The 20,309-nt window shown below is 45.6% G+C and overlaps 1 protein-coding gene across 1 annotated transcript in view; it reads right to left on the reverse strand.

Annotated features, from left to right (window-relative positions):
- The window catches only part of hmcn2 (hemicentin 2), a 49,241-nt gene extending 29,687 nt beyond the window's left edge, over positions 1-19,554 (reverse strand). The window contains exons 1-22 of the mRNA XM_056420062.1: positions 19,296-19,554; positions 17,706-17,776; positions 16,995-17,153; positions 16,342-16,464; positions 12,140-12,311; positions 11,919-12,025; positions 11,716-11,836; positions 11,356-11,619; positions 11,091-11,235; positions 10,543-10,664; positions 9,689-9,961; positions 9,130-9,271; positions 8,690-8,817; positions 7,988-8,101; positions 7,236-7,394; positions 6,952-7,146; positions 5,871-5,966; positions 5,594-5,721; positions 5,364-5,508; positions 4,621-4,733; positions 2,932-3,091; positions 2,587-2,746 (exon numbers count right to left, since the gene is read on the reverse strand). Of these exons, the coding sequence (XP_056276037.1) occupies positions 2,587-2,746; positions 2,932-3,091; positions 4,621-4,733; positions 5,364-5,508; positions 5,594-5,721; positions 5,871-5,966; positions 6,952-7,146; positions 7,236-7,394; positions 7,988-8,101; positions 8,690-8,817; positions 9,130-9,271; positions 9,689-9,961; positions 10,543-10,664; positions 11,091-11,235; positions 11,356-11,619; positions 11,716-11,836; positions 11,919-12,025; positions 12,140-12,311; positions 16,342-16,464; positions 16,995-17,153; positions 17,706-17,776; positions 19,296-19,554 (3,356 nt within the window). The remainder of the gene's footprint in view (positions 1-2,586; positions 2,747-2,931; positions 3,092-4,620; positions 4,734-5,363; positions 5,509-5,593; positions 5,722-5,870; positions 5,967-6,951; positions 7,147-7,235; positions 7,395-7,987; positions 8,102-8,689; positions 8,818-9,129; positions 9,272-9,688; positions 9,962-10,542; positions 10,665-11,090; positions 11,236-11,355; positions 11,620-11,715; positions 11,837-11,918; positions 12,026-12,139; positions 12,312-16,341; positions 16,465-16,994; positions 17,154-17,705; positions 17,777-19,295) is intronic.
- Between the last annotated feature and the right edge of the window lie 755 nt (positions 19,555-20,309).

Here is a 20,309-nt window from a genome sequence, read left to right on the forward strand (position 1 = left end):
GTGAAGCATGAATACATACAGTATATATGAGCAGATATCTTTGTATAAAGGCTGCCCAGTGTTTTTAGTATTGATGTACCGTCATAGTCTGTGAGGATTTTTAAGTTTCTACTTTTAGTAGAAGATGAGTTGATGAAAATAGTTTCTGTAAACAGATTTTGACACGGAATTCCCAGTACAGCAACAGCCAGAGGCACATTGATAAAGCGCTTCATTATTATTATTATGTAAATTAATGAGATAATGTTTTCACATTTTAAGCAATTCATGAAAAGAATGGAGCTTAATGCATTGTCTATTGTATTGTGTTTTCTTTACTTTAAATGGGATTTTCTGGCTCAAAATGTAAAACAAAGCATGAGAAAAGTGACAGGAACACAAAGAAACATTTCCCCCCAAAAAATGTAAAAACATTTTAAGGCTGTTGATGGTGTTTTTGCATTTGTGTCGTTTGTCTGAAAGAAAAATGGAGTGATGGATTAAAGTGTGACCTGTGCTCGGGCATCGTAATCTCCCTTGTGAGTTGTTAATGTCACAATTACCATTGTCCTGGGTAATTATAGAATGAAAGGGTAACCCAAGTTTGAACTGATGATGTCACCATAGAAAAGGTAAAAGGCAACAAACAAAAAAATCTTCCTGTTGGGAACAAAATTGTGAGCTTTTTTTTGTGTTTTTCACCAAAGGGTCAGAAAATACAGATTATTTAAAAATCAAAGGTTCGTCATTGTGGTGGAGCCACACGGAAGGTTACGTAGATCTCCGTTATCTATACATTTTCTCCTGATGAGGTGATCACATGCACTGCCATCCACTCCAAAAACCCAATTTGTATCCAAAACAAAAGCAGCATGTAGGTTAAAAGTATTAAATGTAGTTCAGCTACTTAAAGGGGCGTGTGGCAACCTGAGTTGCACCGGAAGCTCTCCAGCTGTGTAAATGCTTAATACGCCCAAATGTAAACACACTGCTGCGATTTATCTTTGATAAGTGTGTCTGCTAAGCAACTGAATTATAACAAAAACATGTTTGTGTAAGTGGAAATGAGCTTAAAGCACAAAGATCTCTCTCTCTTTCAGCTGCACATATGGTGTACTGTGTAACAGTTTAGCTCCACTCCTTCCTTTTTGTATTAGTTGTTTTCATCCTGTCTCACTAACTAGCACGTCATTCCAGATCCTGCTTACCATCTCGTCAGTCCAACTCCCTTCACCTGCCTCTGATCACTCCCTCGTTAGTCCCTCATTACCTTCACCTGGTCTTCATGCCCTTCTCACCTGTTGCCCATTCCCTAATTAGTCCCTGTCTACTTAGGTTCCCTCACTTGTCCTCTGCCAGATTGTCTTGTGTTTGTCCGACCGAGCCCTCGAGTGTTCCACAGTGTGTATGATTATTCTGTCTGTTCCGTTCCTGACGACGCTCTCAGTAAAGGATCTTTATTTGCACTATCTGTCTCCTGAATCGTGCATTTGGGTCCACCCTAATCCCCCCGTGACATACTGTCGCTCCCCCACCCTCCCAAACAGCCTTAGGAGCGACGGCAACATCGAACGTCGGAACCAAAAGTGGTAAATCTGCGCTGCTCAGACTGCAGCGTGGCAATGCAAGAGTTAAGGCCGACACCAGCTCAAGCACACGAGACATGAACCACCCCTCTCGCCCATCCATCACACCCCACGGCGCTGACAAGTCATCTGTGTACACAGTCTGACTCAAACACTAACCGGGACAAATTGGCCTCATCAGGATTGGGTGTTGAGTGAATTAACCCAGAGTGTCGAATAGCTTTGTGTCTCGACCTACCCCCCCCCCCCCCTGTCTTTTTGCTAGTGCATGCCTATTACATATATGGCAGAAAACCTACCGCCCACTGATTTGAGTTATTTCAACAATCGGCACCCCAGGTCATTTCCTCTGACCCCACAGAGTGTAGCTGGAGGGAATGAACTCCCTCCTTCACAGAGTGCTTGTTTCCGCAGGTCCTGCATATGCAAAGCCGGGGCTTATGTGGGGGCTGTTCACAGAGATGTGTTATTCTCATCAGACAGGACTAGTAAAGAGTCAGCATGTTGTTTTACTGCTGAAGCACCCCAGGGAATCCGAACATCAGGCAGACGGGGCTTGTATCTCCTCCTCTGTCGGTTCGTTTTCCTCCCCTCTTCCTGGCATCCCCTCCACTCCACCCCCACCCTTTTCCTTCTTCCTGGCCCCACACAAGTCACACTGCATCTGAGTCACCGCAGCTTTCAACCCACTCCGTCGTTCTTCTATCTCCCCCAAAACCCATTCGGTCTGGTGTCTGGCCCAGAGAGTCTGTCTGTCATCTGTCCCCAGACTGTCTGCACCCTGAGTGACCACACATGAAAGCCGGGAATCAGCGAACCATGTTAGACCAGATGTTCCTCCTCAGTTTATCCAACCAGTGAAGCCCGCACACATCTCCTCTGGTAGACTAAAATACATCCAAACATTAGCAGTGACCCTTGTTAGCCGAGTCCGAGGAAAGGCATGGTGAGAAATTGTGTTACGTGATGTTGAACACATTTTACTGCATCCTTTTAAAAATGAGGAAAGACTTGCTCTTACCCAGCTGTGACGGGGGGGATTGGATGTGCATTTCTGCTCCATGTGACAAGTGGAGAGGGACTTCCCCGGGCCTCACATGGGAGAACGACCTCTGTCCCCACCGCGGCAGCCATCTTCACCGTGTTGTCATGGCCACTCACGCCCACTATCTTAGGCATGGCTGGAAAAGAGGAAAAGACGTTGTAAGAATACCATGCTCACTATGCTCGACCTGCTTTGTTTCCCTACACAAGACGATGTATCATACAGTCAAACATCATACAGTCTGTAAACAGATGCCAGCATCTCTTTAAACCAAACACTGCCATGTTTGGGGGACTGCGGTGAAACATGTATTTGCCTTACTGTTGACACTGAGCTGGATCTCTCGGCTGGCGTAGCCCACAGGACTGGTGGCGGTGCAGATGTAAATGCCCGCCTCATCATTGGTAGGGTGGGGGATGTGTAGGTCTCCATCAGGGTCAGACAAAGGAGAGGAGTTGTCCCCAAGCAGAGGCTGCCTCCCCTGGAGGAACAGCAGGCATAAGACCAGACGGAATACACTGGAGATACAAGCTGTCCACGCAACAGCATACGGACACTAAGCTTGGTTTAAGCTTTACAGCCCAACCTTTGAAGTCTAATGTAATTACAGCGCACGCCTTTAACTCACTCTCTATCCCTAATGTACGCATGAGAGAAAGCAGCCTGCTGCACACACACACGCACGCACGCACACACTTACTTTGAACATAAAATTGCTTTTACAGATTCACTTTTATCTGACAAGAAAATAAAATGTACTCGACTCTTGAGAACTCCTCTGAAAATATTTCGGAGAAAGAGAGGAAGAAAAATCTGGCTCAGTTGAATAATATATATTTTGAACTGTCTCTGTGAAGCTGACTTTGTAATGATATGGGGTGTTTATTCTGGAGGGGTTTTTGTCACTGCTTTTAAAGATTGCAGTGGCAACATCCATCTATTTGTATATAGTTGATATATGTGCCTTTAGTGATCATATTGTTGTAAATCAATCTGAGAACAGGCTCATTCATGTTGCATACTGTGGGTCAACGTGTTGACTTTGCACCGATTCCGCCTGGTGGCATATCATCTTTGAGGATTTCTCCTTGTGATATGATTCTATTTCATTCAACTGTTGTTCTGGAAGGTGCTGCAAGAAAGAGTTTAAAATAGATTCTTCAGGTGCAGTACAATCCTGAGTGATTTCTCATTGTCGAGCAGCAATATGGTAAAGTTGCCATGGTTACATACTTCCTGGTCTAATCTTGATTGAAATGCAAAGTGTTATTGTTGGTGCTATTTTAAGGAAAATAAGGCCAGAGGGAGAAACCATGTTGTGGGATCAATATGCCAAGATGAAAATGTATATAGATCTTTTTTATGTGATTATGTTTTTGCATAACATTTTATCTTGAAGTGACTATCTTGAGGACCTCTGTTTCGATTTCGTTCGCGGCACCTATTGCAGGTATGTTTTTGGATTTCACTTCCCAAAGATCACTGCTTGTGATTTTTTTCCAGACACCCAGCTTTCATCAGTGGCTCAATCTCCTTTGTGTTACATCATTCAGACACGGCAAAAACACATGAATGCCCACGAGAGCGCCATCATGGCGAACCATATGCAACTACTGTACATCAATGAATGCACAGGCAGAGTGCACGCAGGCAGGTGCGTGGGTTAGCCGTCAAATCATTTCATGCAAGCGGAATTTAATGATTGGATGGCCTGCTACAGCCACAGATTGCTGATTTTTTTTCTTTTTTGACATTACTTTGGAAAAGGTTTAGGGAGAAAATCTCAAGAGAATGCTTTACTAAATGAATATATTTTCCATTACCATCACTGTGATTATGCTGATTACATTAAAAGCTTGTTTGGCTCAACACTTCCCATCAGCATTTGCAGGCCTGAATGTCAAGTGTAACTAAGAACGACCCCGTTAGTCACGTGTGCATGGGTGAATGGGATGCAGCCAAAGCAATCATCAAGACAAGTAGATTTCGACAACGAGTGTGACACCCTACCTTGGACCAGACAACCTTTGGCTTGGGAACGCCGCTGGCTTTGCACGCCAGTGTGATGGCAACACCCTCATTGGCTATGTAGTGGTATGGACCAGCGTTGATCTCAGGGGGCACTGTGAAAAAAATAGGTCACAAAGCACAGCTGTTTGACTGGCCGTGAAGAACCGTGCCCAAAGAATTATCGCTGGTCTTATCCATCCAGCCATGTCAGCGCTCAAGGCATTTCTTCATTACAAACTGATGATGAACCGTAATCTGGCCTGTCATTACGCGCCCACGAACAAAATGACCCTTTCATCAAAGCATGCAATAAATGAAACCTCTCACTATGATGACAGCAGGTGGTCAAATTATAGACATACTGTTGTTTTCCATGCTGAGTCAGCACATAGTTGACCTGACTGTCCAAATCATAATCTTTGGTCCAAACCCGCCAGTGTCTCTAGTATTGAGAAACTGAATTCAGGAATGGGAACACAGAGGAATAGTTTGACATTTGGGGAAATAGGCCTATATAGGCAGATGAGAAGATTGATACCACGCTCCCTTGTGGGGGAGGTATTGATCTCAGCCACACGACACAGATTTGTAGTTGTTTGATTCGTAATAAATGTCAATGGGAGACGTTTTCATTGGCACAAACCCGGATGTTTCAGTTTCGCTTCGGCTCTTTATTGAACTCTCTGCGAGAAAGCAAATAAAATCTCAACACGTCTGACAGATCCTTTGACATGTGCTCTTACTGTGGACCTCCAGGCTGACTGTGATGTTCACGGAGCCTGCTACATTCACCGCAGTGCAAACATATGTCCCAGCATCCCCCGGGACTGCTCTTTCAATGTACAAACTGCCATCACTCCTCAGGAACATCCTTCCATTCAGCTGAACCTGTGCAGGAGAAAAGCAACTGTTGTTACACAGGAACATAGAGAATATCGGTGAGATTAAAAAGTTAAACACCAGTCGGTCTTACAGGTTTTCCATTTTGGGACCAGCGTCTTTCTGGAAGAGGTATGCCATCCAACAGCATGCAGGGAATGCTGAGGGACTGACCCATGCCAGTGATGATGATTGGGGCACCTTGGGCCAAGAGAGGGGGCTCTGCAGGAAAAGGAAGTGTTGGGACATAAATACTGAACAAGAGCAAGAAAGTCTACGTATTTGAAGGCTAGAGTCTATTTGGAATTGCTGCCATTGTTTCTAAAATGTATGGGTAATGCAGACAGATAAGAAATCTGAGTCAAGCCTACCCAGTCCAGCGACACCAACTCTAGCCTCTGTTTTAATGGTTCCAAACTGGTTTTTGGCCTCGCAGATGTACAGCCCTTCATCATCCAGCCAGACACCTGTAGTCAAACACAGCAAACCAACACTGAGCAAATTCAAATCAACCTCTTTAGAAACACAGCACAATCTTTATATTTGAGATAATAGCACCTCTAATCTTACTGAGAAAGAAAACAATAAGTCCATGTTGATAGCAATTACAGCCCAGTCTGACTGTTATTAAATAAGAGTTAAAAATAGAAAGTAACGGGATTAATGGGTTTGCCTCAGCTGCCAGCCTGCCAACACTGTACATTCCCTCGAGTTCACATGTTGGAACATCAGCATTGGATTCACTTGGTGTTTGGATAGTGAGGCCGCTGTTTAAATAGCTGATGAAAAAACCTTAAGCATTCAAGCAAAAAGTGATAGAGACAATTTGTAAAACAATTGCAGGTAAGAAGAAAAAAAAGCAATCTGTAACAGATTGAGGTAATTAGGTCAGAAGAAAGCCTTAAATGGAAACAGTGACAGAAGCAGCTCATGCAAGTGTGTCTGTTCCTCTCCAATATACTTCTAGTATGCAGACTATAAACATTTAGTCTCAGGAGCACAAAGGATCACATCCATGGCCAAGATGAGTCATATTCCAGTCAGAAAGGTCTCCAGAGTTCACAACTTTAAATTATCCTTACCTTGAGGGGAACACAACCCCTCAATTAAAGTGAAATACTTGAACAAAGGAAACGTCCTTTTGTAGAAGTATTAACAGTGTGGTGTGGCACTCTTTTCTTCCAGGTAAGGCTTTCACAAACCTACATAAATGCTTTTATATTTTGAGCTATATGCTGACTATATACCGTAACTTTACCAATGGCAATGACATCCAGTTGCCCCGCTTTCTTAAGAAAAGCTGAATTTAATAGGAAAGATTCCACCTCTTCTATCTATAATCGCTCAGACAATTTGAGTCATGCTAGTCAGTGCAAGGCAGCCATGAATGTGTTTTAGCCTGCAGTGCAGACCAAAGCTCTGTGGCTCGATAGAGTTTCATGGATAACTCACTCTGGATTAGAAGATGTCCGCTCTCCAACTGCTTTGTTCTACTGTGGCTGTCTGTCCTTGTGAGAATCTGTCTGCCGTCCTGTCTGCGCCAGGTCACCATCGGCTGCGGGAAACCTCGGGCAGTGCAGAGGAGGGTGATATTCTCCCCTATGTTAGCTGTAACGTCAACCGGTGCCTCCGAGAACAATGGGCCCGCTGTGGAGGGAAGAGTGAGTTTTCCTTTTTTTTGTAAATATTTAAGAGAGAAATAAGCTACATGTGGAACACACAAGTTGTGGTCTCACCTCCGACCTCCAGACTGACGGTGCCGGCGGAGGTTCCAGCAGAGCTGCTTGCCACACAGCTGTACTGACCAGCATTGACCTCCTGGACCCCTTTAATGTGCAGGGTCCCGCGGTGTTCATCCTGCACAACGAATGGAGCCGAGCCCACCTCATGCTCACCTGGAAACACACATACAACAAGCCCATTGTCCCTTAGTGGATAGTTCCTCATATGTACACTACCGTTCAAAAGTTTGGGGTCACTTAGAAATGTCTTTATTTTTCAAAGAAAAGCACTGTTTTTTCAATAAAGATAACATCAATCAAAAATACACACTATACATTGTTAATGTGGTAAATGACTATTCTAGGTGGAAACGTCTGGTTTCTAATGAAATATCTCCAGAGGTGTTTAGAGGCCCTTTTACAGCAACTATCACTCCAGTGTTCTAATGGTACATTGTGTTTGCTAATCGCCTTAGAAGACTAATATCTGATTAGAAAACCCTTATGTTAGCACAGCTGAAAACAGTTATGCTGGTGATATAAGCTATACAACTGGCCTTCCTTTGAGCTTGAAGTTTGAAGAACAAAATTAATACTTCAAATATTAATCATTATTTCTAACCTTGTCAATGTCTTGACTATATTTTCTATTCAATTTTCAATTCATTTGATAAATAAAAGTGAGTTTTCATGGAAGACACGAAATTGTCTGGATGACCCCAAACTTTTGAACGGTAGTGTACACATTGTTTTTCACCTTAACTTACCTTTGAACCAGTGGACGAGAGGAGGGGGGATGCCTGTGGCTTGGCACTCCAGAGTCACGTCCTCACCAACAGACACAAGTACGACCTGCTGTGCCACTGTTATTCGAGGCATCTCTGGGGAATAGAAAACAAAGTTTATGAAGCTAAAGTATTGTTGGCTTAAATCAATAAAGGCTGCAGAATAGACCTGAGGTCAATATAAAAACTAAGCTTACATTGTCCACACATGCTGCTGTATGGAGCAGGCAGACAGAAGAGCTGAGAGAATGAGATGATCTTTCTCACAAGGCTCTCGCTGCCTCGACAGATCAAAGTGTTAGAAATGACATTCAGAGACAAAAGTAGTTGTAAGACCCAGGAAGAGGCTGCCACAGTCCATCAGCATTGAGGTTTCTGTCAACCACTAAACTGACGTGCCATGACTGAAACGTCAGCCCTACGACTGTCAGCGGTCACAAAACAAGAAGAGCAATATCCAATTGTGTGAGTCGGAGCAGCATGTGGCAACACTGGATATCATTCACAGTGATTCAAAACGAATGCTTCTGAAGAATAGTCAACAACACAGACAACAAGTCTTAAAATGAAAGACAACAGAAATTGTTCTTAAAGACGGATATAAAAAAAGAAAAGAGACTCCAAATGGTTTTACAACAGCATGTCTTCTCAATGGCACCCTCGACATGCAATATATTGACTTACCTGCAAATATGAGTGACACAGGCTGAGAGGCAGTGCCAACCTCATTGGTTGCCAAACATGTGTAGTCACCAGCATCCTCTGGAAGGGCCCCTCGAATGACCAGCACTCCATGTTGTTCTTGACTCAACCTGTATCCACAAATCCACAACATTCTTGTTGTTGACTCTTCGTGATCACATGTGCAGATGTTGAAACGGCAGTTAATCTCGACCCCTTTCTGCTAGTCTTGGGTATCACGAGAGAAATATGTCTTTGGATATGTATTTTACACAGGCATATTAAGTGCTTGTGGTTTGGAAAACAGATTGTACATGAGTGGATGTAAACCTCCAAGGTGATGCAAACAACATGTGGCAATTATTTTTGCAGTTAAAGTGGAATGTAATGACTCTCTGAGTCCTCTGTGCCGGAGATGTTGAGTAGCCTGAGAGTTCCTTTACCTTGGCCGATTAGTTAGGAACATGTTTTCGTGGCTCCAGAAGAGCTGTGGAGGAGGGGAGCCGGACGCCGAGCAGACAAGGCGGATCTCGTCCCCTCGGGAGAAAACCTGGCTCTGGGGGTGAACTACTACAGAAGGAGCCTCTACAATTGGAGGCAAAGAGAGGCAACAAGCTTTGGATGACTCAGTGACTTGTCAGTGCCGCATGATGTAATTTATAACTTCCCTATCACATGTGTTACAGCAGTAGACTGCTATTTGTTTGTGCTACAATACAATTACCAGCCCTTACTATGTCTGACATCATTGGTATGGAATTTTTTCATTTAATTGCCAATTTTGAAGTCCATTGCAAACAGCTGAGCGTGTGTCCACAGCAGAAGGCACAATTGTATACAAGCATTAATTCAGGCTGATGATTTGACTTGTAAGTGGCCCAATCCGACAGCGAGGAGGTGAAGCCAATAATGGAAAACGGATGACGGGGGCCTGAGAGGAGCCATGAGGCCCTCGGTGTGTAAAGTGCTTCAGCAGACGACCTGCTATCGTTCCTGCCGTACCTGGGACGACGAGCCATACGGTGATACGGCTGTCTCCGTGGGCATTGGTGGCCACGCAGTGGTACTCCCCGGCATCCTGAGTCTGCACCCCGCTGATCTGCAGGGACGCGTCAGACAGCAACTTCACCCTCCCCGCGCGGGCCCGGATGGTACGACCCGCTCTGTTCCAGGTCAAGTTGTGGCGCATGGAGCCTTCCACCTGGCAGGACAGTACAGCCACGCCTCCCACAGAGGAAGTCATATTTACTGCGGGCTTCAAGACCGGAGGAGGCTCTGTTTTAGTTTGGAAACACAACCAAAACATCAAACTGGTGTTATCAGCACAGAGTTTACTCTTAACCCTTGTGTTGCCTTCGGGTCAATTTGACCCGATTCAATGTTTCACCCTCCTGTCGCCTTCGGGTCAATATGACCCGATTCAATGTTTAACCCTCCTGTTACCTTTATATTTACTAACATATTTTACCCTTGAGGTCAATATGACCCCAGCTATTAAAATCTCCAGAATATTATTAGAATTAATATTGTTTTCCAAGTTTAAGTGTGAGGTACTTTATGTTTGTTTGTTGACTCCCGAAAGAACACCGACATTAAACATTGAATCGGGTCAAATTGACCCGAATGCGACAGGAGGGTTAAATATTGAATCGGGTCAAAATGACCCGAAGGCAACACAAGGCTTAAGTACAGATGTTTGCGCTGGCGGTCATGTCGGTATTTTAGCCACAGATCTGAGATAAAGAATGGCTGGAATATATTTCCAAGCCTTGCTGTGACTGTGATGCATACAGGCAAGATGACTCAGGACTCAGGAGGTGTGTGTGCTTGCATTGTTGTGTGTGTGCGGGACATACCTCTCACAGTCAACTGTGTTAAGGCACGTCCTTGTCCTGCGCTGCTCTGCACTATGCACTCATACGGGCCGTCATCCTCCGCTGACGCATGGGCAATCTCCCATAATGCCATGGCGGGACCCCTGATGCAAAGAAACGCTGGGTTCATGACTGGAGTATGTCAAGAGCAACATGATCCCATTTGACATCACATTCAATTCACATCACTGGCACACGCACAAACAAAAAATAGCTTTCACAACAAGTCAGTGTCACTTCATGAATGTAATTCAAAGCACACAGAGAACACAGAGAAAGAAGAGGCGCTTTGTTAATTTTGTAAGATGACACAATCGAATATGTAATGTTCACATAATTAACTGTCTACATATTTCCTGACAGATGAGGCAACTCAACAAGCAGCACTGATGCTTAACAGACATGGTCACGAGTGAGAGGAGTGAGTGACCTAAATAGCGGATTTACAGCAGGTAATGGGCAAATAAAGATGAAGCATCTAAAGGAATCTGAATGTTAGAGAGTGCTGAGCAATCCAAGCAAAGACTCACTGAAAGAACTTCTCCTCTCCGAGTGCAATCCCACTTCTCGTGAATCTTAGCTTGTAGGGAATGTCGCTCTCCACCGAGCAGCCGATCACAGCCGGCTGCATGTAGAAGCCCTTCACCACTGCAGGCATGCTCACAGCTGGGCGATCTACACACAAGGGAGGAAACGCAGAATAAAGTTCCCCAGGAAGATCGATGAGGTGTGAGAAACACGGCACGACGGAGCGCCTTTTGGCGAGATGCGTCTGCAGGGCGGGGCATGTCTTGCCTGGAACTCTCTTGGTGTAGGAGACACTGGACAGCCTCTGGAAGCGGTAGCCCTCCTCGTCTTTGCCCGTGACCTTGATGAAGAAGCTCTGCGAGGGGGTGCGGAACTCCGGGAGACTCCACAGTCCTTGTTGGCCGAGATCGGAGGGCATCGGCACGGGGATGGTGCGGAGGGAGCGGCTTGAGCCCGACATGAGCTCCACGTGGCTGAGCTGACCAGGAGGCTTCAGGCCCGTACATTTCAGCAAAACATGGGTCGGAAGTCCTGAGAGAAAAAGACGGATCGTGTCGTGAAGTCTTCGGCCGCATCGTGTTCTCGGTCAAATGAGAATGAAGAAGCGAACGGAAACATATCCGGCACCTTTTATCGGCCTCCCTCTGGTGTGGTTGAACTCTGAAACGGGTATACTGGAAAAGCCGGCCCGGAAGTCTAGATTGCTGACCCCCGTGACCCTCAGAGTATGACGCCCACCGCAGCTCACCTACAGAAAGGAAGTAAAGCATTACATTAGGCCGTTGTCATGAAATGTCAAAGAAACATATCCATGAATTATTCAGCAGTACCTTCAGTTTCCATGCCCCAGGTCTGGGAAACTTCAGGTTGACGATACGAGCAGAGTTGGGAATGTTCAAGAGCTCTTTCAGGCCCTGCTCCTCACCAATTATACGACCTGGAACACAACAGTAGCTCTTCAAAATTAGATTGTCTTCCCTTGTTTGGGTGCACTGAGAATACTGTGTGTCAATATGGCAAGAAAGAAAACGGCAACAAAAGGGTTTTCTACCGAAGGGATCGGTGAGTTCAATTTGTGGTGCTGGTCCGCTGAGTGACACGGTGACCTCTCGAAGGCTGGGGTCAATGGGCACTTCCCAATTGTTCTCCTGGGCGCTGTCGTGGTTGGAGGACAGCAGGTGGACTTTCATGGCCTGAACCGTTTCCTCGACCCACTTTAAAACCTGACGGGAGGAGAAAGAACAGAGCGACGCGTCACGCTGGAGGAGACACAGTCATCGCTGGGAGAGGCTGGAGTCCATCAAATGGAAACTGTCGGGGATCGCCTCTCAACATAAAGACGGGACGAGGGGAGGAAGAACGCAACTGTGCCCCCCCCCCCCAAACCCCCAGACCCATTCGCTGCTTGAGCAGAAGGCCGGCTCTTTGTCTTCGGATTCTTATTCTTTCATCGCAAAAGTATTCCTCGGAGGGATTTTGCCTAAACAAAGGAAAAGTGAGACGGCTCAACTGTCAAACTGATAACATACGGTTTTCTGCACTCTCAATCATGTATTCCCAGAGGAGTGTCTTTTACTGTGGAAGTTTGTCTTGCAGCAACCCCCCCCCCCCCCCTCCTGCAACACAGCTTTCATGAATCATGAGGCTTGTTCCTCGGAATAGAAAGCAGTGGTGCCTTTGTTTTAGAAATACACTTAAACTGTATATGCCACAGTATAAACCCGACTCATGTGCAGGATCATTTATGGACAGAGACGGCTGTTTCACAGCTCTAATGTTGAATCGGTCAAAGGAGCCAGATGAAGCCAGACAGCGATACGTTAGGATTGCAGGAGATTTGCTCGTTTATAAACGAGTCATTCCAAAAGTCAGAGCAAAGATTACCCAAACTCTGAAATAGTGGCGAACAGTTTTATGATATTTAATGGCAAAAACAATTATGAGTCCTGTGATGTCCCTCAGAGGCTCTCCAGAGAAATATCACACAATATAGAAATTCAGTTTTGACAAGTGCTTGAACTACGAGGGCTAATCGTTACCATTGTTTTGAGTATGAATACAGTTTTTCTTTTGTTTTCTCTAAAATGAAAACGGAAGCACAAAAGCCCTTCTGATATTTCTCAGTCTCATTTCAGAGGCCACATTAGACCAACATATTCCATCTTCAAATGCATAACAAGCAACTGCTGTCTAGTATTTATTTTGACCTCAGCTAGAGGGGCATTATGGCGGAGCTGCATGTGCCGTGAAACAAGCTGGAAACACGTCTTTAGTAGTGAACCCTTGGAGATGGAGCCAGCGGCAACACATTTTAAGACATTTACAAAAACCAGCAACAACTGGAACAAGGAAAGCCTTAATTATCAGCCCTCCGCTTTTTGTCTATCAGGTCGACTGGGTGCCGACAGCAGCTGGTTCCTCTCGCCGTTTTACAACTGGAAACAGCTGTAATGTCTGCCACATGTGCAGCCATCACCGGCAGAGCAGAAAACGGCGAAGAAGTGACCTACATCTGCCTCAGGATAGAGACCAGGAGAGGAGCTGGCGTCACAGACCACGGACAAAAGGAAGTGGAGTGCGGAGACGGGACCACTTGCTGACCGGGCCGTGGTGGGTCAGGTGGAGCACGCTGAGTTCTGCAGCCGCTCCCTGTCTCGATCACGGGGAATGCAGAGGATCTGAAATCCTGTGAAACCTCATCCGGCGTGTCTCAGTTGAACAGACTTGCAGGGTTGTTACAGGAAGGACCCCCCCCCTCTGCTATTCATAGAAGCATGACAGATGGGCCAGAGAAGAAGGGTTGGCTAAGGCTGGGGTGATGCTGTATTCCCCTCAATCCTCCGGGTGCTTTACCTGCTCCACAACAACGTGGCCGTGCAGTAGTTAAACTCCAGACCTCCTCGTCTCGAGGGGTCAGCTCAGTCTTCATTTTAGGCCTAAACACAGCAACTGCTGACTTTTGCAGAAATATGTCTTCCTACAAATCAGGGCTATTAGTGTGAATCGGGCCCAGATGGACCCCTGCTCTCTTCTCAGTGGGAGTTTCGACACACCTGCCGAGGCTTTGCCCGCCACAAGTGGCCAAGTATTTTAGAGGAGGCAACTACTCCATAAACGGGGTCTTTGTTTGGCGCACTCAGGTTTAACTGAGGATAAATGTTACATGGGCTTCTGGATTTTATGTCTGATAATCATTCCCGGTCCCTAAACTTACTACTGCATACACATAATGAGAAAACCATAAAGGCAATGTTGTGTGTGGCTTATATCCTATAAGCCGCATCTACATTACATGATGTATAAAACACTGTATCTGTTGTCGGTCATCACAGGAGACATTATCTGGAAGCTTAAACATTACATCACTGACACATCATCTCAGGATGGCATCATGACCATGACGAACACAGAGCTTGCATTTTGACAGGATATTGGTGAGGCTTTGGGTACGCCCGTTAGCGGATCCTTTGGTTGATCATAAATGGTCAAATTTAAAAGAGCATAACGAAGGCGATGCTTAGAACTGACAATGAGTTGTTGTTAAAGGACTTGGAACCAACTGCACTGGGCAGCTGTGTTGGAAGGAGGGAAGCCGTGACAGATCGTATCCTGGGATTAGAGAGTCAAATAAGCAGTCTGTTTTCTCTCCATCCTCCCCCAGAGACCACAAAAAGACTTAGTATATTTTTATTTGGCCGCACTTTATTAAACTGCTATTAAGAGGGGATATTTTGGCTAGATTTGGGGTACTTCTGAGATTTTTAAGGATTAAAGGATTTGCATTAATTCGGTAAAAGCATGCCACCCAAGAGCTATAGTCACACAGGTTGAGAAAACCCACTGGCATAGAGTAATTCAATGTGGATCCAAGATGCATGTAATCATAAGTATGCATATGATTACATGGAACAGTACCCTAAGAACATGTGGTGCGTCCCGTGACTTGGACAGCCCTCTTTCAGAAAGAGGGTGGAGCTATCTCTCTCAGGTCTGGTACGCCTGAAGCAACACCACCTGCGAGGGATCACCTAATCAGTGGGCGGGGCTTATATATACCCTGACTTGTGTTTCTCTCTCTCTCTTCACCTCTGAGCTGTGACCATTCCGTGGTTTGGTGCCGAAGTGTTGGCCACCGTTTGTATTTTCGGGTCAAGCTTGTAGGGGTTCTCTGCCATTTTTGTTGTGTCCATTTTCTCCTGTTTTGTGGTCAGACAGGGAGCTCAGTATTGTTCTTCCTTTCTTCTATGGTAGGTCAGTGGTATCTTTTGATTTCTAGTTAGCATCGTGGTTTTGTTTGTTGTGTTGGCCTTGGAGACCCTGACGCCTTTTTCCTTTTGCTTCTGTGTTATTCTGCCCTTCGTTAAACCTTAACTGTGAAATAAATCTTCCTTATTTTGCTCAAGTATTTAACTTTATTATTTGCCTCCTTTGTTTCCCCCTTAGCTGTATCCCTTCTTTGTATGTTGCGGCCTGTGCAACCCTAGTTATCCGAGAGGCCGTAACAACATGTCAAAGGCTACTTTTTGCCCAACGTCATCTGGGATGGAGGTGTGAGGGCAAAAGGGAGTTTGGTCTCCTATTCCCTTAACACAGCAACACAACTATCCTTAAACAGCTGGCAGTATTATGGAGTGATAATGAACGAAGCAGCCCCACACACCGGTATTGTATCACTGCATGCATGCATGACTTAACAGGAAACAGACCCCTCACACACACACACACACTTAAAGGCATCTGGGTTCAGAGGTTCAGTGGGCCACCAGTGTGCAGAGCTGCTGCCCAGCCATCTCCTGTGTTGACATGCAGGATACCAGTGTCTTCCAGAGGAAACTCTGGCTTCTTTTACATCTGCCGTGGAAGTGAGCCGTGCTGTCTTTGGCTTCTTAGACAGGGCTTCTGTTACAGGCTGCTTCCAACATAAAACAGTCACACAGCCGTATCACATGAACAGGACATTTAATACCAGCTTTGTAATCATTTCATTGCACTAAATGAAATCGCGATCATGAATATACATTAGTGGGTTGTTTCCCTTTCTCCATTTATAGGAGATTTATGCTTTATTCATATAAGCAACTGTATTGTACTTTATATTAGTAGAATCAGGAGGGGGACAAATTCCTTTTCGGGGAAAACGTACTTAGCAATAAAAGGTTCTGATTCTGATAGATTTGATACTTATTCAAGCTGTAGATGCAAACTACATGTACGAGGGTTTGGTGAACAGTCAAAGCACTGCCTTGCTCTTACCTCGTTGACCTGCTGCTTGTCCAGGTGGAAGATTTGTCCGGAGGAAGTGGCAGCGATCTCCTCATATGCCCTGTAGCCCGGCTGAGAGCGGTCTCCACAGTCCCCAGTCAACACGAATACCACCTGGGAATGGAGAGGGGGGGGGGCAGGAAGAGTTAAGAGGATTACCACCGCTAAGTGTTTGTTTTCTAACATCTCGCTGTTCAGTCGACTCCAGAGTGACGCTAATGCTCATTGTCATGCTTCATGTAGAGGCTGAGACTAAAGTCACTTTGAAGAGACTCTCCCCTCCTCAGCTGAGCGCCGGGGAGCTTCATTGGAATGTAAATCTATCCCAGCATGCAACTGTATTCCTTTTGTTACAGCGTGTGATAAATGCAAAGATACTCAAAACTCTGTGGGCCAAGACTTCTTTTTAAACCTTTAGATGTAACCCTTTTCCTGCTACCATCACCTAAACAGCATCTAGATCATTACGGGAGAGTTTAACAAGACTAATGAAACGTTTGCATGAATGTGTTTTTGTACTGTAGCGGTGGCAAAGGAAGACCCTCTATCACATGTGTAATGACTGATGGTAAACTGCCGACGAATACCTCGACAGCTCTGATCTGTGAGACGCTCGCAACCCGCTCCGCTTTCTAGGACTGCACCTGTGATTGCCGGAGCTGCACCAGCTGCAGAACATCTCTCTTCAGGCGGTAGTCTTTGGCCCGGGCGTCAGTGAACACGTAGATGAAGGATCCAGGCAGGGAAACCTCCAAGGCTTTCTTAATGGCTCCTATGCTCATTTCGGGGCAGTCCCCCCCACCCTGGGTGACAGAACCACACATGATCAAATAACCCGCGGAAGAAATAAACTCTTAATAGCTCATCTTAAACTTCATTTATACTAATTTCATTCAAAGCTTTCATTGACATGTTTAAAACATACTAATTTAAGCATCACTAAGTAACTTCTGAAAGAAGAAATATGAATATATATGCCTTTTTAAAAACTTGGATTCATGTACACGATAAAATAAAGCACACCCTTGCTCAATGCAATTCACTCGGGAGTTCTACCACTCCAGCCGTACGTGGCCAGAGGCTTGTGGTGGCTAATGTTACCAAACTTATGAAACATATTGCTGTGTCACTGATACTCCTGAGCCGGCTGGCTGACTTTATGACTCCCCTCTCCACTACGTTACACCATTATTACATTATTGTCCCTGGTGGCTCCAGTTGCTGCCGTTCGGTAGAAGTTACATCGGCTTACTTGAAGCAAAGGCAGTTTACACAGCTGGGGCTAGGATTAGTGTGGAACAATCCAATGGACCCAGGTCCAATATAATAATCCTGTCATGCATTCTGATTCCCACCTGGACAAACAGCTCCTGCAGATCCTGCTGGAACTTCTTTGGGTCGGTGGTAATGGACACAGGGCCAATTTCTGTGAGATGAGAAATATATATCATAACAGAGAGTGTGCTCAGCTTGAGAGAGATGTTCTGGTTGCTATGCAATACCATCTGCCGGGAAAGTTTCATTCCAACAGAGTGGTCTAACTCTTCAAACAAATAAACTACACATGAGAACAAAGGACGGAGTTGTTCTTCCTCTGGGAACAGAGACCACACATCTTCAGCATCAAAAGCCCAAACATGTCTACTTTATCGATCCAGAGTGATGTCAAGTAGTTTTCGTGCAAGACATGATTATCATGCTGGCTAACGTTCGGATAACAGTTTTCTGCAGCTGTAGTCAGCATCTTTACGGTTCTTCAAGCAGCGGCAGACTCCAGCATGATGGATAAGAACCTGCCGGGGCCTGACACTTACTTGGAGGCCTTCTGGGGCCAAATGCTGGAACAGTAAACATTAACCAATACACAGAGGACGCATTGATTTAGCTATAGAACACTGCTGTCTCTAAACACAAGCTTTTCACTAAAGTTATTACAGACAAGACCCGTATCAGGTGGGGTGGAGCCTCATGATTGCTGTGTGTGTCTGCACTTGTTATTCTGACTGTCAAATACTATTAGGAAGTCTCTCTGTGAGACTAATGGTACTGAGCTGGCAGACAATGTGTCACGTTGAGGGCATTTCTAACTCATTCGTCTATTTTCCCACAGCGGAGGTTTTTAAAGTCACCGTCTCCTCCTCACGAGTGACTGTAAAACACTGTCACACTTCTTCGCCAGCCACCGTGGCTCCTTTGCAATCTTGGAAGTTTACAAGATCCTCAAGGGCAGGGCACATTAAACACAGACGAAATGTATGGCATTAGTGCAGCCCACCATCCCCCCCCCCCACCCCACGACTGGCTAAACTGGGGGGCTACGAGGTTTTTTTTTTCCGGAGGCTTGGATGGAATTGAGGGAGGGCTCGGGTGAGTGGGGTAATTACACACAAGCAGACAGCATATGCTTCTCATCAGTGCTCAAACACCCTCCCCCATTAGAACACTCTTATTTTCGAGCTGCAGCTTTCTCATATGAGGGTCCAAGGGGAGGGGGGGGGGGGGGGTGAAGAGCTTTACCTGTCCCACAGACTCCTCATTCTAAAAGATCACATATATATATATATATATATTCCTGCTGGATGTCTTTGAGTTCAATGTTTCTCCTCTGTGTCCTACTCCTAACTTAAGTGTACTAATTGTGAAACAGCGAACAGCTACAACATGTGTGACAGGTCCTGAGATGTGTTGCGGTTTGCTGTGATCTCTTCAAGTAAAACTATATAAATGACAGCTACAAAGCCGTTGGGGCAATGTACCCTACATGCTGAGTTTGTCAACATTCACACAGAAACAGCTGCAGGCTGCTGTGCTGCTTGGACCTGGCAAAACAATCTGACCATTTGTGGCTGATTTGTTCAAAGCAAAATGTTAATTGCGTGTGTTAATTCAAGATTACACACTCAATGATAGCTGATTATATTTAAGTGTAGTTGGTCAAAGGGTACCTGGGTCATGGAAGGGCACCAGGACAAAGTTTTTGATGGCTCTGTTCCTCCGGTTAAGGGTCTTCTCCAGGATCCGCGAGGCGCCGTCTATCACCTGTTTCAGGTCGTCGTACATGGAGCCGGTAACATCGAACACAAAGGCCAGGGTCGAGGCGCTGTCACCGGATCCATCCTCCTCCTCAGCCCGGGGGACTGCCAAGAGCCTGTGCGCGCCGACGCACAGCGCCAAGACTAGCCACTTTAATAAGACACCGGTCATTTTGGAATATAGATTTACTGCATCTGTCTGCTGGAATAAGGCGAATCACACGCACACAAAAAAAAAAAAGTGTAGGAAAGTTTTAAAAGTTTAAACTCCAAAGCTGTTGAAAGTCTGGAACTGCTTCCAATCGGTAGAAAAGATGAGTGGAACAATACGGCTCAGCTGAAACTAATGAAGATCCAGAGTCAAATACTTCCACAGGAGTACATCCGTGCGTAAAGTTTGGAGCAGCGTGTGGACTGGCTCTGTGTTGGAGAGCCCCTGGAGAGCTGGTGCTCTGACGCTTCAAACGGGGGCGGAGATGGGTATTAAAGGTTCCCGAGACTCAACCTGATTTTCTTCTCTTTTTTCTGGAGACCGCGTGCTCGTGTGAGTGTACCTCGACCCCACTGTGACTTCCAGAGTTTAACCCTATCCAGCCCTTCAATACAATCTTCTCCGGAATCGATGTGGGCCCCGAGAGACGCGGGTTGGAACACATTCGCAGCAGAAGCTGGAAGCTGTAGAACATTGTCTCAGTAACAGCCTCGTTTTTTATAAATAGCCATCGTTTATATTCAGCTGACACCAATCTAATTTTATACTTAGCCCACCCTGAGAAATCTCCCCTTGGCATATGAATGGGTGGAATAGCTTGACGTGTCACACGTTTTTTATTATTTGTTTTACTGTGTTGCTGATTTGGATTGAAATGTGTTATTGATTATTATGCACTCGCTGTGGCATGAGATCAGACCTCAGGAAGGCTGCTC

The sequence above is a fragment of the Pseudoliparis swirei genome, chromosome 7 (assembly GCF_029220125.1).
Source record: "Pseudoliparis swirei isolate HS2019 ecotype Mariana Trench chromosome 7, NWPU_hadal_v1, whole genome shotgun sequence".
Classification (NCBI taxonomy): domain Eukaryota; kingdom Metazoa; phylum Chordata; class Actinopteri; order Perciformes; family Liparidae; genus Pseudoliparis; species Pseudoliparis swirei.